This window comes from Thunnus thynnus, chromosome 15 (genome assembly GCF_963924715.1).
Source record: "Thunnus thynnus chromosome 15, fThuThy2.1, whole genome shotgun sequence".
Classification (NCBI taxonomy): Eukaryota; Metazoa; Chordata; class Actinopteri; order Scombriformes; family Scombridae; genus Thunnus; species Thunnus thynnus.
In genome coordinates, this window is record NC_089531.1 from 1,038,703 (window position 1) to 1,065,281 (window position 26,579).

General features: G+C 42.6%; 1 protein-coding gene across 3 annotated transcripts; it reads left to right on the plus strand.

Moving 5' to 3' along the window:
* The first annotated feature begins 29 nt into the window (after window positions 1-29).
* Window positions 30-26,335, plus strand: pogza (pogo transposable element derived with ZNF domain a). 3 transcript variants are annotated; one of them, XM_067612877.1, is made up of 26 exons: window positions 30-1,802; window positions 3,622-3,690; window positions 5,138-5,228; window positions 6,613-6,782; window positions 7,402-7,465; window positions 9,079-9,261; window positions 9,855-10,028; window positions 10,328-10,413; window positions 10,726-10,866; window positions 12,629-12,912; window positions 13,040-13,197; window positions 13,747-13,847; window positions 14,597-14,743; window positions 16,530-16,664; window positions 16,933-17,010; window positions 17,701-17,798; window positions 18,695-18,844; window positions 18,961-19,020; window positions 19,217-19,332; window positions 21,013-21,061; window positions 22,472-22,640; window positions 22,732-23,145; window positions 23,231-23,524; window positions 23,607-23,807; window positions 23,931-24,061; window positions 25,303-26,335. In XM_067612877.1, exons 3-26 carry the CDS (start codon window positions 5,141-5,143, stop codon window positions 25,640-25,642), a joined length of 3,831 nt encoding a protein of 1,276 aa, XP_067468978.1. In that variant the 5' UTR covers window positions 30-1,802; window positions 3,622-3,690; window positions 5,138-5,140; the 3' UTR covers window positions 25,643-26,335. The 3 variants fall into 3 exon arrangements, with proteins under 3 accessions (XP_067468978.1, XP_067468977.1, XP_067468979.1); XM_067612876.1 differs by lacking the exon at window positions 3,622-3,690; XM_067612878.1 differs by lacking the exons at window positions 3,622-3,690; window positions 5,138-5,228 and having other exon boundaries at window positions 31-1,802.
* The last annotated feature ends 244 nt before the right edge of the window (window positions 26,336-26,579 follow it).

Genomic DNA, 26,579 nt, shown 5'->3' on the forward strand with positions numbered 1-26,579 from the left:
AATACTTGTGTACTTTTACTGCAATACTTTAACTACATCAAGCTCATAATACTTGTGTACTTTTACTGTGGGAGGATTTTTCATGTAGGACTTTTATTTGTAATGGAGTATTTTTACATTATTGTATTGTTACTTTTACTGAAGTAACGGATCAGACCTTTAATGATCTTTGATAACCAATATGAGGATCTGAAATCATTATTCCCTCTAAGGCTTTGATGAATATGATGTATAATGTTTGACAGAAAAATAATTCATCATAGCATGAATCCTTTTTTAATTATTTATAGATATTAGGATGCATGTAAATGTGAACTTAAATATCTAATGGATAAATAGAATTAAATATCCATAATGTAATGTTTCTAGGCAACTTGGGTGTTGGAATTGTTGTTTGCTAAATTAAATTAAATGATAGCTAACTAGCTTTTAGTTCAAATGCTGTCTATTGTTTTGATTCAGTGAAAATCCACTGTGATTTATTTATTTTTAGTATAATGGTTCACATTTCACCTCTCCCCTTCACCCAGTGTAAACAATGAATATACAGCACTGTCTCCGAATAATTATTTAGCTGAAGAACATTAGCTAAGCTAACACCTGTTAGCATTGGCTAGTTTCCAAGAGTTTGGTAGTGCAACACTCAACTAAATAGGAATGTGTGTGTTCAACAGGTTGTTGGGGGTTACACACGGTTACACGGCTGTATACTGACGAATTAATTTAAGAAAATTTATATTTCAGCGTAATTTAGAGAGAAACTTTAGCTATCCTTTGTTAGCTAACGCTAGCTGTTTCCCGGCAATTAGCACGGTGAATTTAACATCAGCAACAGTTGACAAGAGATTACTGAACACAATTAGATCAGATACTAGGTTACTAACGTTTTATTGCCAATAAAATTTGAGGTTCAACTCCTCATCAGTTATTTCATGGTTAACACAAAGCTAGACAGCCACTGGTAGCTAACACTAAGCGGCCATTATTGGATATGGGAGAGGCTACATGGGCTAGCTACTTAGCATCATCGTTCGATGTTGACTTTAACCAGTTTTGATGCGTAAATGTAGGAATTAACGTTAACTTAGCTAGTCAACAACGACTTCAATGAGAAGATCGCAGCTTCATGTTTTATTGTAATTGCGCTGAAATCAAATCCGCCAGTTTGAGGCTTTTAGCCCGCAGATGGCAAAATGACCGGAAACCTAATAGTGTTAGCGTTTACTTTCTCTTTAACTAGGTGGTCAAACCGTGTTCATCATATTATTAATTATCGTTGTCATCATATAAAACTTTGAATCACACACTATGAAAGTCAGTCGCGTTTCGCGACACCCAAAGTTTATCAGAGTCCGGTCGGTTCAGAAGACTTTAATGTTAGTAACATTAGCATGCTAATGTCTGTTTGCACCCAGACGTTATGTTAATTATCAGGCTGAATATTGTTGAAAGATTCGTGGTAAACGCGTATTTCTCTCGACATGTGAGTCTCGGAGGAGCAGAAACATGAGTTTTTGAGTTTTGGGGTATTTTAGAAACAGTGTGGAGGGGCTGTTGTGCCTTCACAGGCAGATATCCCTCCGCCCAGCGGTGACAGCAGGAGGAGGGGAAGTGGCGGAGGGATACTAACCGAAGCACCTTCCAGAGTAAACAGCCGCAAACATCGTGCCCGGTGCTAAATGCAAGCTGCTAACTGTCTGAGAAGATCACTGTTTATCAGTTTAATTCAGAAAAACGTAAAGTTCTGCAGTTAAATTTTAACGGAATAAGTATTTATTTGGCATATTAAAGGTCCGGATAAGGTAAGCGAACGCATGTGTCTCTTTTTTAAGCGGACATAATGCAGAGTTAATGAAGTCAGTGAGTTAGCTGCTAGGCTAGCTCGTTAGCTTTTTAGCATTAGTAGCTGAAGGCTAAACTGTCTGTGAGGGGGGCACCGGGAGGGGTGTGTGTGCAGGCAGCAGGGACAGCTTAATACAATATCCTCAGTTTGATAATAAGATCATAAGTTTTGGAAAAGTAAACAGAAAGTCTGTGTGAAGTCAGTAATCTGGAACATTAAGCACTGTAAGTGTTTAATTAGCTTTGCATACATTAGCTTGCTAGCTTAGCATGCTAACTGATTGAGTTAAATCTGTGAAAATCTTGTCGCTTCTTGTTAACTTTTTGCCCGGATAAATAACTGAGTGAGAACAACTTTAAACAACATTAATTATTAGCTTCTGTGTTATTTAGATTTTGTTTTGTTGAAACTGAAAATAGAAAGCAAACAGAATTTATTCCAGATAGCTTTCAGCTAACGGTCTTCAAGATGCTTTTACTGACCAATGACACATTTATTCATGAAATAATACTTTGTTTGTCAACAATGATTTGTTTGGATGATAGTAACATGTAATAGAACAAACTGCTGTAACGTGTACATGTGTTACTACAGTTAACAGACAGAATGAAGGATTCACATCAAAAATGACCGCTGGAGATGTTTGTCTGTTATGATATCCAGAATTGGCTTTATCTTTATTATTGACAGCTCTTCATATTATCTGCTGTTGAAAATTATTATAGTTAATATTATCTGACAGTGACAGAGCTGATAATAATTAAAGGACAGGTTAACAATTTTTCAAGCCTGTCTTGTTTTCCTCGCTGTGATCATTCCTTCTGTTTATACTGGCTGAAGCTTCATATTAACTCCAGATCAACTTTGAAATACATTTTTGCACAGAAGGAGGACTGTGGATTTTGTCCCCCATCACTTCCATTGTAAGGTCATTATGAAGGGATCTTCTAATGGTCAGTATGTACAGGAGGAATGATTACAGCAAGAAAAACAATGTTCATTTGATGACTGACTGTTGGTTTAAGACAGGTCAGAAAAGTTTGATTAGAGTGGAAATGATTAGTTGATTAATCAGTTACTGGATCGATAGAAAATTAATCAACAGTTTTAAAATCAGTTAATCAAGTTATTTAATAAATTGGTTAATTCAAGTCTGTAATGAGACAAAAGTAGCAAAAAATATTTATTTTGACTGTGAACAGATAAACCACAGATATAATCTTAAACATTAAAAACATGAATGCATTCATTAATGTTATTAGTAGAAGTTAACAAGCTCTAAAGAGAGCAAACAACTGATAGCTAATATCAGCTAGATGTCATCAGACACTGGAGACGCTCAGTGCTGCAGTACGACTGTTTAATTAACATGTAAAGGTCGTTATGCACCAGGGACGTGACGAGTAAATGACACGACAACGCAAAACACTCGCCTGTGAATAGTTCACATCAAAACTATTCACACCAGCAGCGATATTCTGCTGTCAGTCAGCTGGTGAAGCAGTTTGTCCTCTCAGCTCGTCAGACACTGCTGACAGACGACAGAGACGCTGGACGCAGGTCGGAGCCGGTGGTGATGATGATGATGATGATGATGATGATGATGATGATGATGATGATCACCGACCTGCGTTCAGCGTATCCACAGAAGCAGCCGTACAGCGTCCGGACAAACTGCTTCACCACCACAGGAATAAATCTACAGTGTTTGTATTTCTAAATACATGATGATGATACATGAATCAATATATTGATTCTTTATTTCCTGCCCACTACAGAGAGCAAGTTTACCTGCCTGCAGTGAAACAAGCTTACAGACAGACGAGTTGATCAATCAGTTTAATACGGTAAATAACTTGAAAACACACAGCGGGACATTCAACGTCCCACATGGGCCTTCACAATAAACCGCTGTCTGTGCAGATTACGCGTTGTGATTGGTTGATGCTTTTATTCACTGTGTGAAAACTCAGAAAAATCAACCTTGTTCTGAAAAAAATTACGCTGCTTTTTTGCCGCGTAATATTCGTGCTCTGTGTGAAAATACTGATGACAAAAACAACATTTAGATAAAATATATCAACGTGTGAGTTAATCGCACGTTAAAAAAAACCTCCCCCGATGTGTAAAGAACTTCAGGACGTTGGTTTGTTTTGTGACAGTAAACTACTACCACTGTAAAAGTTTTATACAAAAAACATGTTTATATTTCTCACAGTAACGAATAAAAGTATAATTTTGGTTCGACAAGTTTAAAAATATTGTAAGAGATCTCCAACGCCTTGACGTCATTAGATTTAGCAGCTCAGCTAACGGCTAATAGCTAACAGTTAACAGCTAACAGTTAACGGCTAATAGCTAACAGCTAATAGCTAACAGTTAACAGCTAATAGCTAACAGTTAACAGCTAACAGTTAACGGCTAATAGCTAACAGTTAACGGCTAACGGCTAACAGTTAACGGCTAATAGCTAACAGTTAACGGCTAACAGCTAACAGTTAGCGGCTAACAGCTAACAGTTAACGACGCTCCAAACGTTTAAGGAGAAACTTTTAGTCTAAGATTGTGATTTAATTTTTTTTTAGTTCAGTTGAATCAAAGTTCTCTATTCTTGTGTTTTTGAACACTTAAATGAAAATGAAAACTAAAAACCTGAAGATTATTTTCATTATTGATTAGTTTATTTGTAGTTTGATCCATCACAGTAACATCTGAAAGCCAAATGTATTTACTGAGGTTTCTAACCTTAACAACAGTAGTTTAAATGTACACTTACTAGATTCTTCTGTAGCTTTCATCCACATGTTGCAGCAGATGAAGTTCTCGCAGTCTGCCAGCTGTTAAATTAATCGCTGACTATTTTGATAATTGATTAATGTTAAATGTGAATATTTTCTGGTTTCTTGAGTCTCTTTGACAGTAAACTGAAGATCTTTGTTGTGGACAAAACAAGACATTTGATGACATTTTATGGATCAAACAACTAATCAATTAATCAAGACAATAATCAACTGATTGATAATGAAAATAATTGTTAGTTGCAGCTCTACAAAAAAATCACATTAAAGAAAAAGTTTGGTTGATAAACAACTCAAATGATTATTCAACTGTTACAGTTGTTGGTTAAATAATTGATTAATTGAACCAAACAACAACCAGGTCTGATGTTTGTTACAGTTTTTATCTCTAAATCAATCACTGATCAAAGATTATAAATCAGGAATCTGTCGTCCAATCAAATCATTCGCTTACTGATGATCAATAATAGACACAAACAGCTGTGTCGTCCTGCAGGTGATGGAGGAGACGGCGGGCGGCGGCGGCGGCGCTGACCTGCTGATGGAGTGTGATGAAGAGGAGCAGAAGACGGAGAAGCGCGATGAAGGTGAGGAGTTAAAATGAATAGGATCAGGTGATCAGTCTGTCATGTGACTGACAAAGAACATTTTCTTCTTCTAAACTTTTCTCTGTGAGGTTTGTTCCAACAAACCCTCTTCATCATCATTATCATCATCATCGACGCCACTAACAGACGACGACCTGTTTGGCTCCATTCATCAGCGTCAGTCGTCGTTAGAGGAGCTGAAACATCAGAGAACATGAATCCATCAGAGCAGAAGAAGAAGAAGTTAGAGGCTAAAAAAACGTCTTTCTAAAGCGAAAACGCTCCGAGACGAATACGAGAGGCGTCATGTGACGTCACAGAGATGTTAGAGGAGAATATTACAGCTACATCAGCTGATGTTACAACCAACAGCTGCACATAGAACAAGAACAAGAAGAACTTGATCACATGACTATAATACAGGATGCACACGTCATCATTTACTTGATTCATAAATTATTTTTTTATGTTTGTTGTGGATATTTTGAGCGATGGTCAGAACCTCAGTGGAGAAAAACTCACACGAGCCTTTAATGTGTGTTGAACTGGGACGCTGTCTGTTTCTGTTCTGGTCTCTGAAGGTCTGAGTCTTTATTAGTCTAACTGGTTCACTAGTTGAACTTCAGTGTGACTGCATCAATACAATCTACACATCCACCGATCTGCGTTGTCAAGGAAAGCCTCCTCCGACCTTGGTAACCATGGTGATGCTGAAACATCACAGACAGCTGGAGTCTCTTCCTGCTTTAGGATTACACTGAGACCTCTAAAGATGGAAAATTCCATAACAATGTTCACTATATTTATATTTATATTTATTTTTATATTGAAACTGTAGATTGATTCAGATGAAGACTTTATTTCAGGTCACAGCAGCTCTGAACCCGACAGTTTTACCTTAAAGGAAACTAATGATCACATGAAGGAATGATGATAAATCACAAACTAAAACAATCATCGTCTCTGTCGAGAATAACGTCTGAATTCTGACTAAATTTTTTATTTTTATTTAAATAATCTCAAAGTGTCTGAACAAGAACTGAATCAGAAACAAGCTGCAACTAACGACGACTTTCATTATCAATTAATCTGCTGATTATTTTCTCAATTAATTGTTAAACTGTCAGAATTTAGTGAAAATGGCCGTCAAAGGTCCAGCGGTTCAGAACACAAAGATTCAGTTTATTGTCACACATGACGCAGAAAAACTATTGATCATCATATCTGAGAAACTGAAACCAGCAGATGTTTGTATTTAGGAAGATTCCTCCGTATCAATAGTCTGTTTATTAACATGGTTGCTGGCAGGTGATTGATCAGCTCTTCCTGTAGTTTGTGTTTAAACTGTATGGAAGACTCAGGCGTGATGCTTGTGTGTCTGCAGCTCTGCAGGCCGTCACTGCCGTGATGGAGGAAGAGGAGGAGGAGGAGGAGGGGCGGGGGGAGCAGGGGGGGTCAGACCCCCCACCAGTCAGGATCATCCCCATCCCACTGGAACCAGTGAACAGCTGCAGCCCCCCCACACACACCAGCACACACAATAACACAGTGATGGTAAGCGGACGGTGCAGCTACGAGCAGGTCACTCGATCAGTGATCAGACTGATCAAACTTTACTGAAACTAATAACATGAATGTTTAATGAACATTGATCAATTCATTCCTTCAGACACGTGTTTGTTGTAGAGCTGCAACTAACGATTATTATTGATTAATCCTAGAGATCCAGGTGACGTCTTCAGACTGTTGGATGTTTGGAAGTTTTCATTAAAACGATTCATTGATTGTCTTATTGATTAATTAGCTAATCGTTGCAGCTGTAAACTATCAGTCAGAGATTCATGCAGGAAGTTGAGTCGGAGCCGTTTCACAGGTTTTGATGATGTAATTCACCTCGAGTGTTCGGTCCAATCAGAGATGAGTTTACTGGCAGCTGAAGACCAGACGACGACGAACAAGAAACTAAAAAACTAAAAAACCTCAAATCTGTTCAATGACTGAGACTCATTTCTGATGTAATAACAGCTGTGAGGCTGGAGTCACATGACCCAAGCAGCTGTTTGATCTGTACGTGATGTCATCAGGCTAAATGTTTACATAGTTCCTCTGCTTTGTGTGTGTGTGTGTGTGTGGGCGTGTGCGTGTGTGCATGTGTGCATGTGTGCATGTGTAGTCGTTGTCAGGTGCTCCTCGGGGCTTCATGGTGAACGGTCGGCTGGTCCCGCTGCTGCCTGGAGGTCAGTACCATTCAGTTTGTTGTTTCCGTGGCAACAGATGTTTGATGAGCTGAGTTTGATCCCACAGAGTTCAGTGCATCCATCTATAGATATATATATATGTATATGTGTATATATTTATATGTGTATATATATATATGTATGTGTGTGTATAATCTTGAGGAGGAGACATTCACGTGTTCACTACATCAATCATCTTTTTGAACGGAGAGATTACCTTCAGAGTGTTGCATTATGGGTTGTTTGTAGCATTAGTGTTGTTAGCCTAGCGACTTTCACTCAGCACTAAAGATGTTTGTTTAGCTCACTTTAACCTGCAGGAGTTTTAGAAATGCATCGATTGATCAATCAGCTACTGATCGAAACCAGCCAGTCGGATCCAAATCAGATATAAGAAACTGATCAGCTGACCGATCAGCTGATCAGTTTCTTATATCTGTTTTTTTTTTTTTGCCGGACAAATTTACACACGTGCTGCACGATGGTTCACGTTGTGCACACAGCAGCACAGACAGTAACGTTACAGACACACATGTTGTTGGTTGTTCAGTGTGACACCTGCACAGGAAACAACCAGACGCTGAACAACCATCAGCGGCGGTTTGAAGACGCTCGCAAAGGCAAGCGTTGATGTTTTACATACATCAACATAGTTGATGTTTTATATGAACATACGGCTGAATTTCCATTTTCCTTTTAAAATAAAGTTACAAAATCGTTTGTGTATGATGTCAGTTATAGTTCTTAGAAAGAAATTAAATATATGAAATTCTTCTAAAGAAAGAAAAATCTGAATCAGCAGGTCGGACTTTGAAACGATCCGATGGATGCGTCTCTGGACGCCTTCACACTCAATCTGTCCAGCTGATAATCACCAAATTTCCACTGTCACAGTTAGAGGACGGGCATTCGAAGAAATTTCCTTAATCGATCATCGGGAAAATTAACAATCAATTATTGATTAATCTTTTTTTTATGTGTATTAAAAATGCCTACGGCAGGAAATACTAAAGAAAGCCTGTTTTTCCTCAATGAAATCTTTATTCCAAGAAGAAATGATAGACCAACACCAGTCCTCTTATCCAGGCAGTTAAAGGCAGCGGAGCGCTAACTCCTCCGTGCTAACTCCTCCGTGCTAACTCCTCCGTGCTAACTCCTCCGTGCTAACGCTGAGCTGATGGAGGAGGATTCATTAACCAGTGAACGTTGTTCAGGTGGTGCATCATCGGGGTCGTTGTTGTGTTGTAGGTTTACACGGCGTTGCGATGTTTACAGTGAGCTTTGTTGTTTTTTTAGCGTCGCCTTGCTCTCTTCATGTTTACTTTCGTCTAGTTTCTACGGCAACCAGCCGGCAGCTGAGGATTCATTTTCCCTCTTGAATATAAATTGCGCCCTCGGCTGGTTGCAGCACGTAGTGAAATTCATTGCAACTTGAAGACACACACATACATAACATACTCTGATACGAACGTTAAATCGATTTAATTCCACGTGATCGAAAAACTTCTTAACGATCAATGATGGATCATCTATTAATCAGCCCGTCTCTAGTCAGCTGCTCTCCAGACGAACAGCAGCTGTGTGTTAACGGAGTGTCGCTGCTCCTCCTGCAGGAGGCGGAGCTGAGCTGAAGCTTCGCTCTCATCCCGCCGGCTCGGCCAGCGGTTTCACCACCGTTCACATCCCCGTCACCCTGACGCTGCACAGTCCTGCTGGAACCCGACACATCAACACCACCGCCTCACTGACCGCCACGCCAGCTGCACCTGAACCTGAACACACCCCCATCATCACAGGTACACACACACACACACCCATCATCACAGGTACACACACACACACACACACACACTCATCATCACAGGTACACACACACACACCCCCATCATCACAGGTACACACACACACACACACACACACCCCCATCATCACAGGTACACACACACACCCCCATCATCACAGGTACACACTCACACACACTCATCATCACAGGTACACACACACCCCCATCATCACAGGTACACACTCACACACACCCCCATCATCACAGGTACACACTCTCACACACCCCCATCATCACAGGTACACACTCTCACACACACACACACACACACACTCACACACACACACACACCCCCATCATCACAGGTACACACTCACACACACACACTCACACACACACACCCATCATCACAGGTACACACACACACACACACTCACACCCCCATCATCACAGGTTCACACCGTTATTCTTAAAATAACTTCAACGATGAATCAATAATCAAAATGCTTCACAGTTCATTTCCTTCAGATCAGCTAATTGATGAGTTGAAGGGTCGTCGCTGGTCGATGATGATTATAATCGTTAGTGTCTCTGTCTGTGGTCCAGGTGTGGTCTCAGGTGAAGCAGCTCAGAAGGTTTTGAACGACCACAATGTGAACTTCATTACCCAGAATCCTCAGCTGCAGTCCAGCCCGCCTGTGAAGAGACAGAGGACGACCCCCATCCCGTCCAGCAGAGGCAGAGGAAGACCTCCGACCGCCAGCAAGCTGCTGCGCAAAGGTTTGATTTACCTTCAGAGTGTCTGCAGCTCTGATTGATTATTGATATTACAGCTGTTTCTGATCAGTTCACTGCAGGATCAATACTGAGTCACATGTCCACAAGTCATATGATCATCCTGCACAAACTGTGAGCTGCAGATAATCAATATTAATGGACTCTGATCAGAGTGCGTGTGCGTGTGTGTGTGCGTGTGTGTATGTGTGTATGTATGTGTGTGTGTGTGTGTGCGTGTGTGTATGTGTGTGTGTGTGTGTGTGTGTGTGTGTGTGTGTGTGTGTGTGTGTGTGTGTTCTCAGGTCAGCTGGGTCACGTTTCTCCTCCCGACTGTCTCGTCTGCATGTCTCAGTTCAAACTGATCACAGAACTACGAGGATTCATGTGTGTAAGTTCAGCTGCAGATAAATATAGAAATAAAACTCAAACTGTGACATCACGCATCCCGACTGACATCACACGTCCTGACTGACGTCACATGTCCCGACTGACATCACACGTCCTGACTGACGTCACATGTCCCGACTGACATCACACGTCCTGACTGACGTCACATGTCCCGACTGACATCACACGTCCTGACTGACGTCACATGTCCCGACTGACATCACGCGTCCTGACTGACGTCACACGTCCTGACTGACATCACGCGTCCTGACTGACATCACACGTCCTGACCCCGCCTCTAATGTCCCCCCAGCTGTGCAGTCCTGCCATCGCTCAGAGTCTGAGGAACCTGAGGAGGAAGAAGAAACCTCGCAGGAGGAGTAGAGACAAGAAGAAGAACAAGTCCTCCAGAGAGTCTCAGACCTGCAGCAAAGTGTCCAGAACTCAACCAGGAGTGAGTCTGATCGCTGCTGCTGCAGCAACAATAACAATCAATAACACTCTGTTTGTTTGTTTGTTTGTTTGTTGTTAGCTTCTGTTGTAGCAGGCGCTAATCTCCCCAGAATCCATAAATCAAAATATTCAAAAAAAACATGAATACGATCAAAGCAAAATCCAAACAAACAAAACAGCTGATCTCAATGCAACACAGTCAAATCAATAACACATAGTTATCAATAAATAAATGGTTCAAATGACCCCAACAAGCTCTGACAAATACTAACTCCAACAACACAGCTGCATTCAGACTCACAACTGAGTCGGATCTGAACATGTTGATATGATTCACACTTCCTGAGGATCACTATCTCTGATGTCATCACCAGTAAACCTCCAGGCATCCAGTTTACAGTCTTCACCAGTATCACCGTGATCACTGGTTGTTTTCTGTCAGACAGGAAGCTGCTGATTCACATCACTTTGTTTTGTTTACACAACAAAAAGAAACAAACAACAGCAAAGCTACAGTCAGCATAAATAAATACATAAACATAAAATAAATGTACATTCCAGGAGTTATTAGATGAATAAATCATTTACACACTGAGATCAACAAACAGACAGATGAGCAGCAAAACTAATTAAATAAGTAAACAAAACACAAAATGTTGTTTTAAATGTTCTAAATACACTTTTTTTTTTTCATTTGGTTCTACAAACAGAAAAACAGATAATAACAATAATGAGAATGTGGCTTACAAAAAACAAAACAAACAAAGAAATAGACAAAGAAATAAAAGTTATAAAATAACTTTTATATACAAATCTGACTGAATGGACACTAATCAATAGTTGAGGTCGTCACCGGTGATTCTGACGTCACACGCTGGACGCAGAAGATGAAGAACAGTTTAAAGAGTTTAAGGAGGCAGATGGATGTTTTCTCCAACATTAACTAAGAAAAGCTTCCAGATCTTATAACATTTATTCATGGAACCTCTCAAAGAATATTTTATTTTCTCTAATTTAATAAAAAACAGTCGGTCATGAAGCCATCGTGTAAAACTTTCCATTTTAAAAGCGAGAAACGAAGGTGAACCAGTCAGTGCCTCTGACAGAGAACACGCCGGCAGCAGGAAGCCGAGCTGGTTCACCAGGACAGACGGAAAGTAATGAAAAGATTTCCTTAATTCTGCTGCATGAGCAGAACATGTGAGCACGAGTAGCCGGAGGTTGGTTACATGTCGGGTCTCACCTCAGGAAACAGGAGAACAGGATGCCAAAGACTATCTGGAAAACAGTCAGCTGTCAAAGGCAGAAGACTGAAATGTAGATTTTATATGAGCTTATATATGAAAGATGAAGGATGCTCTAAGATAGAATCACAAGGGTCACATGACGGCTGGGCAGGAAACTGAGGGAGCATCTGACGCATAAAACCTCACACACTTTACACACTTTATACACTTTACACACTTTATACACTTTACACACTTTACACACTTTACACACTTTACACACTTTACACACTTTATACACTTTACACACTTTACACACTTCATACACTTCATACACTTTACACACTTTACACACTTTTAATGGTGCCAGTAAACAGATGAGGTGTTTGAACGTGTGAAAGTCGTCATGTTGTTGCCACGTCAACAAAAACATTTTTCACTTCCTGGTTTTAACAGAACGAGAAGCAGCTGTTTCTGTTTCCAGCTGTAGGTCACATGATGTCTGACATCATTCCGCTTCCTGTGTGTCTCCTTCAGTCTAAAGGTACCTCTCCCGTCCAGAAGACTCACAGACGGTCCGACGACTTCCTGTCAGACCAGTTCACCGGCCCCGCCTCTCCCAGCGGCGCCTGCAGCCCCCGGCGGGACCCGTCCGATCCGGCGCCCGACGCCCCCCATGGGAAACTGGTCATCATGGTGGAGGACTTTTATTACGGGTCGGATTCCGGCCGGAAGCTCGCCAAACTCAACCAGCTGGGCAGGAAGTACACGGGACCGTACCGCTGCATCCACTGTCCCCAGACGCTCCGCAACAACATCCAGTGAGACACGTTTTCACTTCCACTGTTCTGCCGACAGCGTTCTCTGTCTTTGATTTCCTGTAAAGCTCTTTGACTTTTCCTGCGTATGAAATACATAAATGTTAATAAAGTTGCGTGGTCGTCTCAGGCTGATGTCCCACATGCAGCAGCACGTCTCCATGATGTCCCAGCAGGACGGACACATGGACGCCGTGTCCTCGTGTCCTCACTGCTTCCGTCACTTCAGCTCCCCGTTCAGACTGCAGTGTCACCTGGAGGCGGTTCACAGTCAGTACGAGTCCACAGGTCTGTCACGTGCACGCGCACGCACGCGCACACACACTAACACACACACACACACACACACACACACTAACACACACACACACACACTAACACATGCACACACGCACACACACACACACACACTAACACACATGCACACACACACGCACACACACTAACACACACACACGCGCACACACTAACACACACTAACACACGCACACACTAACACACACACACTAACACACACACACACATGCACGCACACACACACTAACACTAACACACACACACACCCTATAAATCATCTGTTGAATATATTTCAGTCAGTGAACTTCATCAGTGAACAAACCAACAAGTGTTTCTGTGTTTAAACTCAGTTTGAGTATTAAAGTCACAGCTTCTGTTTGTGCAGGAAGGTTAAAACATGTGGTGACTTAACACAGCGCAATAAAAACACACTATCTATCTATATATATTTAGATATATGTGTGTGTATTAAACTTGAGTAGTGTTTTGTTGTGGTGTGACATGATGTGATGTAATAAAGTGTTTGTGTTCATCGTGCAGCGAAGTGTAAGATCTGTGAGCTGGAGTTCGGTGGTGAGCCGGCGTTTCTGTGGCACATGAAGAGCACACACAAACCAGGAGAGATGCCCTACGTCTGCCAGGTCCGACACACACACACCTCAACTACAACCTCATATATAGATATATATATATAGATATAGATATATATATCTATCTATCTATCTATCTATATATATATATATATATATATATATATATATATATATATATATATATATATATATCTATATATATATATATATATATATATATATATCTATATATAGATATAGATATAGATATATATATATATATATATATATAGATAGATATAGATATAGATATATATCTATATATCTAGATATCTAGATATATAGATATATAGATATATATATCTACTCTCTATATGTGTGTATGTACTACTGCTGCAACTAATGATTAGTTTCATTATCAGTTATTCTGTTGATTATTTTCTAGATTAATCGATTAGTTGTTTGGTCCAGAAAATGTCAGAAAATGTGGATCAATGTTTCCCAAAGACGACGTCATCAAATGTCTTGTTTTGTCCACAACTCAAAGATCTTCAGTTTACTGTCTAAAGACACCAGAAAATATTCACATTTAAGAAGCTGAATCAGAGAATTTGGACTTTTTACTCTTAAAAATGATTCAAAATGTTTAATCAGTTATCAAAATAGTTGCTGATTAATTTAATAGTTGACAGTTAATCGATTAATTGAGTAACGGTTGCAGCTCTGATACATACTGTGTGTGTCTGCGTGTGTGTGTGTGTGTGCGTGTGCGTGCGTCTGTGCGTGCGTGTGTGTGCGCGTGTGCGTGTGTCCTGCAGGTGTGTGACTTTAGGTCGTCCTTCTACTCAGACGTCTGGTGTCACTTCCAGGAGTCTCACGCCGACACCAATCACCTGCTGTGTCAGTACTGTCTGCGCGTGCTGCGCAGCAGCTCCTGCTACCAGCAGCACTTCGCCCGACACCAGGTACGCTCACCTGCTCCGAGCCGCCGCGGCGTCGTTACACCGTGGTCAGATATATCACATAGAGAGAGTCGAAGTCATGACATCACTTCCTGTCTAGCTTCTGTAACTCAACACTTTCTCTCATTCAGTGTTTCTTTCTGAGAGAAATCTTCTCAGACTGCTCGGCTCCTCTGCAGCAGCTGCTGATGTTTCTACACATTCCTGCAGGCGTCGTTTGTCTCTCTGCTTGTAATCTGAGCAGTGAAGACGTCTCTCTGTCCCGCTGTTATTACAGACATGTCTGAACTCGCCGCCATCCCTCCACTCGCTCACTGACTCGTCTCCTCCGTCGAGCCGTGACGTTCAGACCCCAAAACCTCCAGAACTCATGAGAAACTGTCTGTTAAAGGCTGCGAAAAACAGAAAACTCCCGTCTGTCCTCATCTAAACACAGACGCAGAGTAAAACGTCACCAGAGTAGAGAGGAGAGAGAAGTCTAGAGAGATGAAACACATTACAAACAACATTTAAATAAAGTAAGTTAGGTATGAAAAAAGTTTAAAATATATAAAAGAAGCAGTCATATACATCCAGACACATATCAGCATATCTGTAGACGCCCTGTTGGCTGATATGTGTCTGGATGTATATGACTGCTTCTTTTATATATTTTAAACTTTTTTCATACCAAACTAACTTTATTTAAACTCACAACATGTAATTTCAGCCGCTAGGCGTCTCAATCAAAACAATAACAACAGACGGAGTGTGATGACGGTGTGAAGTAGCAAGGGATCATGGGAGTTGTTGTCTTCATCGTTAAATAACCAGCTTCACCGGGATAGGATTACTCCAGTGTTCATCATTCAGTCTCCTCCTCTCCAGAACAAACGGACCCGGAGATTACAGGTAAAAACACTGAATAAAGCTGTTTTACCTAAAAAATCAATATTTCTCTGACGATGTTTGGTGACCACCGGACTTCCTGGAGGGGCTGTTAGCCGAGCTGCTGCTAACGTTTGTCCAGTTTATTTCTCTGATAACTTAAGATCCAGACGTCCAATGACTAAAATCCTTCTTCCAGCTAAAAGATATAGTTAAAAACCACCTAAATTTATCATGAAAATGTGTCTTAAAACTGAATAAAAGTCCATTTATAACAGTTTGTGTGGAACAACCACAACGCCGATGTATTATCTTGTATGTGTGTAAGTTACTCTTTGGTAGACGCCATTGTAGCGGACAAACACAGCGCCGCCGTATGCATCTGGTGCGTGTTTACTCTTTGGTAGAGGAGGTATGACGCCATCGACAGGCGACCAAATGAAACAGTCCGTTACTTTGATTAAAATTACAGATTTCTCTGAGTTTGAACATTGTTGGAAACATTTGGGATAATGTAAGTACACAACTCAACAACATATATAACATAGGTCTAGTTGTTTTTAGACATTTTAATGTGGAATAATTACATATTATAGCTTTTAAATGTTGTTTGTAATGTGTTTGATGATGACCTTGATGAAGGCCACAAGCAGAAACGCGTCAGTCAACTAATAAAGTTGTTCTTCATACGACAAGTGTTGCTGGAGTTCACGTCTCTCTAAACATATAATCATCAGCTGCAGTTACTCATTAACATTGTTACATATTAATGAAGTTGTTAATGAGGTTTATTACTTCTGGTTTGACTTCGGCTCTCTGTGATGTCAGATTCAACCCCAACATGATGTTTATCTATCACTCTGGATCAAAGTGTATGTGTAGTCCTGAATCTGTGTGTGTGTGTGTGTGTGTGTGTGTTCAGAGGAAGACCGTGTTCGGCTGTGATAAGTGTCGTCTTCACTTCCTGTACGTTAAAGAACGTATTGAACACAGGATGCTGCATCACAGGACTCACATCAGACCGACTCAACTCACCGGACTCAAACCTGGAACCAAGGTAACCTGAACCGGTTCTTAGTTTGGACCAGATGGAAAGTCACGTGATCAAAGTTCTTCTCATGAACCAGTGAAACTCATTTCACAGCTGATGAGATTCAATAAAGAAACAAAAAGTCGACGTCAAGTTTGAGACGGGATGGTTTTTATATAAAGAAACTGTGCGTGTGTGTGTGTGTGTGTGTGCGTGCGTGCGTGTGTGTATGTGTGTGTGCGTGCTTGTGCGTGCGTGTGTGTGCGTGCGTGTGTGCGTGCGTGTGTGTGTGTAGGTGACTGTCAGGACGTACTCGGTGGTCGGAGGATCAGAGAAAGCAGAAGCGCAGAAGAAGACAGTCGCTCCGTGTAAGGTCAGTATGAGCTGCTGGCCGCCGCTGTCGTCCCGGCAACAAACAGCTTGTTGCTCGTTTACCGTTTTTGATTAAAGTCGTTTTGGAAGCTTCATGTTTTTATTGGACAGAACGACAGCAGTCCTGATATGTTCAGATATCAATACATTTACTAATCAATACAGATCGATAAGTCAACATGAACATAACATACACATAACTGGAGCTGCAGTGATTATTTCATTAATTAATTAGTCACTTGACAGAAAATGAATTGTCAACTGAAGCATTTTAATAATTAACTTTATTATTTTAGTCTTAAAGAAACTTTTCTGGTTGCAGCTTCTCAAACGTGACGATTTAAAGTTTGTCATAAAAACTGAAAATCTTTGAACTTTGGATAAAAACAGACGCTGCAGCCTTTTAGAAATTATAACGACATGAATTGTGTTGTCTCGAGTTTTTAACAGAAAAAAACTTTAATGTGCAAACAAACATATAAATAATCTGGATGTCAGGTTTGACAGCCGTTAACTAACCGCTTCATGTTTCTGAGCGTCGTCCAGCAGTCGCTGGTCAGACCTACGTCAGCTTCACTCTCAGCTCAGCGTGTGAATGAAAATGAACCTGCAGACCGACGTGTAACTGTTGACTGTTGACGTCCCGAAACTAAACTCTTCTTCTTCTTCTTCTTCTTCTTCTGTGTTCCAGGTGGTCGACGTCGACCCCGGCCCGCCTCCAGAGGAAGCTCCTAAGAGGAAACCTGTGGAGAGTCTGGGACCCCTGCTGACCCAGCTGAGCCAGGACAGGTACACACACACACACACACACGCACATACACACACACACATGCACGCACACACTGACACACGCACACACACACACACATATACACACACACACGCACACATACACGCGCACACTGACACACACATACACACACGCACGCACGCACTCACACACTGACACACACATACACACACTCACACACTGACGCACGCACGCACACACACTCACACACTGACACACTCACACGCACACATACACACACACTGACGCACATACATACACACACACACTGACACACACAGTCAGAATACAGTTTCATACAATACTCTGTGATCCGTGTTTGACCAGATGTTCTAGAGGATGATGACAGATGTGCAGGTGGAGCCTTTAATGATCCTTGTTCATGTTTTAATTCTGCATTTTTTCAGGAAAAAGATCAATCAGAGTTGTGAATTTAATGTTTTGGCCGTAACTCATAGAGGAAGACCGTCAGTCTCTCTTCATTGATTGGTCGGTTCTCTGCTGGTGAAAAAGTGTTTCATTCAGGAGACTCAGAACGAAAAAGTAAAATCAGCTCCTGTATCGTTTCCCTCGCTGTGGTTGCTACGGAGACACGGCAGGTCACATCATGAACATGAGACGCAGCAGCAGAGAGGTTGTTGATGATGGCGGCCGCCGCACGCCGTCGTGTTTCATTTAAAAACAACAACAGGTCGACTTTTACCAACCAAGAAATATCTGAACAATCTGAGGCTTCCTCTCCCGGTCTCACAACCAGGCTGGACTTTACTCACAGATCTCAGCTGGACGAGTTCTGTAACACCTGCGTCTCTCTCTCTCTCTCTCTCTCTCTCTCTCTCTCTCTCTCTCTCTCTGTCTCTCTCTCTCTCTCTCTCTCTCTCTCTCTGTGTCTCAGTGAGGCGGCGGGTGTCTCTCGTCCCTCCCGGTGTGTCGAGTGTCTCACGGCGGTCAAAGACTTCAGCTCTCACTTCCCGTCTCTGGTCCACTGCTCGCTCTGCAGGTTCACCACCTGCTGCTCCACGTCCTACGCCAACCACATGATCAAGTAATGATCCATGAATTAACTAGTGCTTTAGTTTATAACATGTCAGATATTCAGCTGATATAAACCAGTGTTACCAGTGTTACCAGTGTGACCAGTGTTGTCTCTGATGTTCTCAGTAATCATGCAGCCTGCAGGAAGAAGCCTCAGTATCACAGCATCTTCCAGTCTGACTGCAGGTAAACTTCACCTCCATCTCTGTCTGTCTAAATGTTTTATCAAATATAACAAACTATGTATTTTTATGTATTTATAGATTATTTCAACATCAAACTTGATTGATTAATGTTGTTTCTTCCTTCTGATTCAGTTTATGAAACATCACAGTTTGTTCTTTATCAATAAATAATAATAATAATATTTGTCATCTTTCAGGCAGGTTGAGAGGTTGAGATGTTTGTCGTGTTCATTCTCCACCTGCAGAGGAGACGTGATGGCCAATCACCTGACAGAGAGACCAGAACACACCTGCAGCATGTCAACACACAGCGGTAACACACACACACACACACACACACAGCAGTAACACACACACACACACACACACACAGCAGTAACACACACACACACACACACACACACACACACACACACACAGCAGTAACACACACACACACACACACACACACACACACACACACACACACAGCGGTAACACACACACACACACACACACACAGCAGTAACACACACACACACACACACACACACACACACACACAGCAGTAACACACACACACACACACACACACACACACACACACACACACACACACAGCGGTAACACACACACACACACACACACACACACACACACAGCAGTAACACACACACACACACACACACACACACACACACACACACACACAGCGGTAACACACACACACACACACACACACACAGCGGTAACACACACACACAGCGGTAACACACACACACACACACACACACACACACACACAGCAGTAACACACACACACACACACACACACACACACACACACACACAGCAGTAACACACACACACACACACACACACACACACAGCGGTAACACACACACACAGCGGTAACACACACACACACACACACACACACAGCGGTAACACACACACACAGCGGTAACACACACACACACACACACACACACACACACAGCAGTAACACACACACACACACACACACACACAGCGGTAACACACACACACACATACACACACACAGCAGTAACACACACACACACACACACACACACACACACAGCAGTAACACACACACACACACACACACACACAGCAGTAACACACACACACACACACACAGCAGTAACACACACACACACACACACACACACACACACAGCAGTAACACACACACAGCAGTAACACACACACAGCGGTAACACACACACACAGCGGTAACACACACACATACACACACACAGCAGTAACACACACACACACACACACACACACAGCAGTAACACACACACACACACACACAGCAGTAACACACACACAGCAGTAACACACACACACACACACACACAGCGGTCTCACACACACACACACACACACATCCTGTTCAACCTTTATTTAAACGTGCTCCATTAACAGCTCACAGTTTAAATGAACTTTAGTTCCTGTTTGTGACGGCGAGATGAAACGTGTCGGCGTGTTCGGCGCCGAACCCGAACAGGTGAAGAGTCTGATCACCTGATCCAGTTTCTATCTGACGTTATTAGATTATTAATAATCCGTCACGACAAACATGAAGAAACATTTAGTTGATGTTGGTTTTTGTAACAGCAGCGTGTGAGCAGACAGACGGCGGTGCGAGACACGAGTACTGAAGTGAGATCATGTCGACAAACATCACGTCATCAAAGATGAAAATGATATTTTCTAGATCTGGAAGATCGTTTCATAAATATCTGAATGTTTCCATGAACGTCTGTGTTCGTTAACGTTGATGATCGTTAGTAAGAAACTCCGACAGTTTAACCAACTAAATAAATATGATTCATTATTAAATATGTTCAATGTGTGTAAACATGAAGTCTGATCAGCAGAGCAACATGTTGGACTGGTGTGATTTATTGTTTACTGGTTTAAAATCATGGAAACAAACTGGAAACATGTGAATGAACCCAAACTGTGTTTATTGTTTCAGAGCGAAGAATCAACGGAGCTGACAAACAACCAACACACGAGTCTGACAGGTAAACAAACAAACAAACACCTGAGCTGAAAAACAACCAACACACGAGTCTGACAGGTAAACAAACAAACACCTGAGCTGAAAAACAACCAACACACGAGTCTGACAGGTAAACAAACAAACACCTGAGCTGAAAAACAACCAACACATGAGTCTGACAGGTAAACAAACAAACAAACACCTGAGCTGACAAACAACCAACACACGAGTCTGACAGGTAAACAAACAAACACCTGAGCTGCTCCGTCTGCGTCTCAGTAAAGAAACATCATCTCATATGTGAATATGATCATCAGGCTCTGAGACTTTAGATGAAAAAACTAAAAACTGAAATTAAAATGTGTTCAGAAGTTTTCAACTCAGTCAGTAAATCAGTTCTTATGTCCATTATTATATTTATATATTTAACCCTTTCATGCATAAATTATTAAATCACAGAGTAAAACTTTTTTAAACAAGTGAAAAATCATGTCAGTAACTTTTTATTTTTAATATATTGAGTTTTGGGTTAGTGTTTGGACAGCAAGCATCCACGGAGTGAAAAGTGATTTATGGAAATCAATATAGGTAAATGTCTATATATATATATATATATATATATGTCTATATATGTGTTATTTTATTACTAAGAGCAAATGGTTTGAATAAACATAAGAACATTTAGTAACAACAGAGAGAATATTTGAGGCCCAACAGACAGTTTGCTGCCTGACTGATGTATTTACAGTCACAGGAAATAAAATACAAGAAAAATATTATTAAAAACTTAATAAAAGTATTTTAAACATCTTATTTAGTGGAAAAATTTACTTTTTACCTGTTTTTTTTTTCTCTGAGAATAAAAGTATTGAACAGATGTTGCTGAGCTACTCGGTGCGTTTCCTCCGCCGCCATGTTGGATTTATGATTCAATGTCACAAAATCACAGAGAGTCAGAAATGACGTTCAGATGGAATCACAGGCGACACGTCGGGGGTTAATATATATTATATATATTATATATATTATATATATTATATCTGTCCGTTCACATATTATTGATATTATTCATTCAGTAAAATATATGAAAATATTTGAAAACTTCTGGACATAAAAACAACAAACAACATTTTTAGTTTTTCTCCTGGATCACAGCCTGATCAATAAACATCCTGATCAATAAACATCCTGATCAATAAACATCCTGATCAATAAACATCCTGATCAATAAACAGCCTGATCAATAAACAGCCTGATCAATAATTCATGATGTGAAACACTTGATGAGTTTCATTCAAATTAAATGTTTATATTTTCTTCTTCTTCTTCTTCTCTCATTCCTCCATCACTTCCTGTCCAGTTATTGATCAGTTGAATCTGATCAGATTTTGTTTATTTGTTAAATATGATTTTCTCGCCGTGTCCCCGTCAGTGTGACATCATCAGGCGGTCGGGGCGGAGCCTTCATCCCCATCCACCTCCTCCCCTCCGGTCAGACCTCCCCCCAGCTGTCCGTCAAACCCCTCACCTCCCCCTCCCCCCTCTCCTCTCCGCCAGCCATGACCATCAAGTTCCTGGGGCCCCGCCCACAACCCGAACAGGTGAGCAGGACGCCGGCGAAGGTTTGAACACTGACGGAGGAGGAAACGCGATGATGCTGATGATTGACAGCTGTCCCCTCCTCTTCCTCAGTCTGCAGCGTCTCCGTCGGTCTCTCAGCTGTCGGCGCTGCTCTTCTCTCTGTGTAACGGCCTCCCTCAGGCCGCTCGCCGCTTCCAGACGTCTCCGCCGAAGATCCGCGCGTGGACGGAGGAGCGGGAGCGCCAGCTGTCCGACAGGAAGTGGCACTGGAAGACGGACAAGATGGCGGCGTGGGTGCTGAGTCAGCGCGAGCAGCAGCTGCGTCTGAGCGAGGAGACGCTGCTGCAGACGGCGGGCCGAGCGCTGGGAGAGGACAGTCAGCTGATCGACCGCTACAGCTGGGCCGTCGACTTCATGCTGCGTCATCACCTCAGTCTGCAGCCGACCGGCGGCGAGCAGCACCGCGGCCTGCCGAGAGACATCAGAGCCCACAGCCTCACCTTCATCCGCTCGCTCTGCTCAAAGGTCAGCGCACGTCTTCACTCATCCAGAGGTCACATGACAAACTAACCCGCAGCTTCCTCTAACCGTCACGTGTGTCGTATCTCAGATCGTAGGCGGCGCTCTGCCTCCTCGCTCCGTCGGCTTCATGGACGAGCTCTCGGTCTTCATCGACCTGGACAGGATGTCCAATCAGAGCCTCCGGCTGTTTGGGACGCCCGCGGAGACGCCGCTGCTGGACGTGGTCCTGTCCGCTCTGTCTGACGGGACGTTCCTCCCCCCCCTGCTGTTCTTCAGAGGAACTGCGGCCGACGTTCCCGACGGGTTCCCGGAGAACGTGCTGCTGGAGGCTCGACGGGACGGCTTCAGCGAGCAGGAACGCCTGCACATCTGGACCCACAAGGTCCGTCTGAGAGCCAGAGTCCCGATGTCTCCTCTGTCCAGTTTACACTTCCTGTGATGTCATATGACCTGTCTGTCTGCAGGTGTGGCGCCCCCACCTGGCCTCTCTGCCCGACAGTCAGTCTCTGCTGATGGTGGACGTCCATCGAGGTCACCTGACGGACGAGTTTCAGGACAACATGAGCGCCTGCTCCACGGAGCTCGTCTTCATCCCCGCCGGCTGCTGCTGCCGCCTGCAGCCGCTCGACCTGTGTGTCACACCTGTCCTCCGAGAGTTCCTGCAGGTACGTCACCTGTCTCACCTGTCTCACCTGTCTGTCTGTCTGTCTGTCTGTCTGTCTGACTGACCTGTCTGTCCGTCCGTCCGTCCGTCCGTCCGTCTGACTGACCTGTCTGTGGTCTTGCAGGCCCGCTGGACTCAGCTGGTGTCTCAGGGGGGTCTGGATGGTCTGACTCTGGATCAGCTGGCTCTGACTCTGACCTGCTGGTTCAGTGAAGTTTCCTCCACGCTGAACGCTGAAACACACGTCCTGCACAGGTGAGTTCACCGCTCACCTGATCCTCACTCATACATGACAGATCTATGACGTCATCGTCAGCTTTACCTTCAGGTCATACAGACGTCAACGTTTCTCATGACGCTGTTTTATAGTGAAAACAGTAAACAAACACGACTAACGTTAGTTTCACCTTTCATGAGTCTTCACTATAAAAATGAATGATTGACTTTTTGTGAGGTGAATAAACATGTATGTCCCCACAACATGATACACACACACACACTCTCTCACACACACACACACACACACACTCACACACTCTCACACACACACACACACACTCTCACACACACACACACACTCACACACTCTCACACACACACACACACTCACACACTCTCACACACACACACACACACACACTCTCACACACACACACACACTCACACACTCTCACACACACACACACTCACTCTCTCTCACACTCACACACTCTCACACACACACACACTCACACACTCTCACACACACACTCTCTCACACACACACACACACGCACACTCACACACTCTCACACACACACACTCTCTCTCACACACACACACACACACACACACACACACACACACACACACACACACTCTCACACACACACACACTCTCTCACACACTCACTCTCTCTCACACACTCACACACACACACACACACACACACTCTCTCACACACTCACTCTCTCTCACACACACACACACACACACACTCTCTCACACACTCACACACACACACACACACACACACACACACACACACTCTCACACACACACTCTCACACACACTCACACACACACACACAGTGTGAATGATGAGAGTAATAATAACTTCCTGTGAGATGCATCACGTCTGTTTTAATTGAACGTTGAATCAGGTGAGAATCTTTTAAATAAAGCTGCAGCCGTTAGTTAATCAATAGATGAGTTTATAGACTGTTCTGATAATTGATTCATCGTTTGGTTTCAGTTTCTTAAACACGAGGTTTGATGTTTTTCTTCCACATATTGAATATTTATAGTTTATAATATGTTGGTTGTATATATATTGTAGTTTATAAACTCAACTCACAGAACGATTCATCGATCAATCAATCAATAATCAGATTAATGGATGATGAGGATTAGCTGCAGCTCTGTATGATCGTTTCATACAAACAGCTGACTGATGTTTTCACACTTGAACAATATAAACCTGATAAACGTCTCTGTTGCCATGGTAACTCCTCAGGTCGTTCTCCTCGGTGTGTAACCTGCAGCAGGTGGAGCAGCAGGAGGAGAAGAAGAAGATGATCCGAGCTCTGACCGAGATGCTCATCCAGCCGCTGGATCCCTCCGACCTTCCTCCTCCTCCTCCTCCTCCTCCTCCTACAGCAGCGGAGCAGGTGGAGCTGCTGCTGGTGATGCAGGAGGAGGAGGAGGAGGAGGAGATGGAGGAAGAGGAGGAGAGGATGGAGGTCAGACGTGAGGAGAGGAAGAAGAAAAGTCTGTCGTCTCTGCATCGGGTGTTTGACGGCGACAGCGACCAGGATTCCTTCCTTGGCTTCGAGGACGCCGAGATGGACGAGTGATCAGCTGTGATGTCACTGATCCACATCCTGTTTCTCTGTCACAGAAACATGATGAGTTTATATTTGTAAGAAGAGAAGAAGATGCAAGTGATTCTTCTTCTTCTTCTACGTAACAACGTGACTGAGTCCTCCAGCGTCACATCTGGATTCTTCTTCTGCTGCTGATGACAAAAACCTTCAAACATACGAACGATGTCGCTGTTTGTCGTCTTCAGACGATGATGAGAGAAACTAAAACGCTGCTTCTAGTTCGACCGAGATCAAAAACATCCTGCAGCTAAACTCAGACGACAAACCGACCAATCAGAACACCGGCGTGACCTTACAGGAGTTTTCAGGGGAAAGAAGACGAACAGACGGAGGAGAAACAAGACGCCACATCATGACCAGCTGATGATGATGATGATGCTTGCTTGTTGTATAAAGCAGCACAGAGTCCAGAGGTCGTCCAGAGGTCGTCCAGAGGTCGTCCAGAGGTCGTCCAGAGGTCGTGATGAGTAGCAGTTAATAAAACACTAACAGACTGATGCTGCAGAGCGATTCTGCAACATTTTCACAACAACATTCAGAATCAGACTGAAGTTGACCTTTGACCTCGCTGAGTTGTAGTTTTTTTTTGTAAACAGACTTTGGTACTTTTTATACAGGAACTGTTGAGATATTTTGTAGTAAAATAAAGAAACCATGTCGGGACTCAGAGTGAAAGATGTTTTTATTGAGCTTATTGATCTGCGGTCAGACTGTGGGAGGAAACATGTTGTCATGCCGACAGGAAACAGCTGAACCAGAGAAAACGAGTCACATGGTGTCAGACGTTAAACATAAAGATTTAATATTTCAAGCAATGATTCTCTTTTTAAAGTCTTAATTATAAACTCATTTAACTGTCAAACAGAGAGAACAGCAGAGTTTCTGATCTCAGCTGTTAGTACAGACG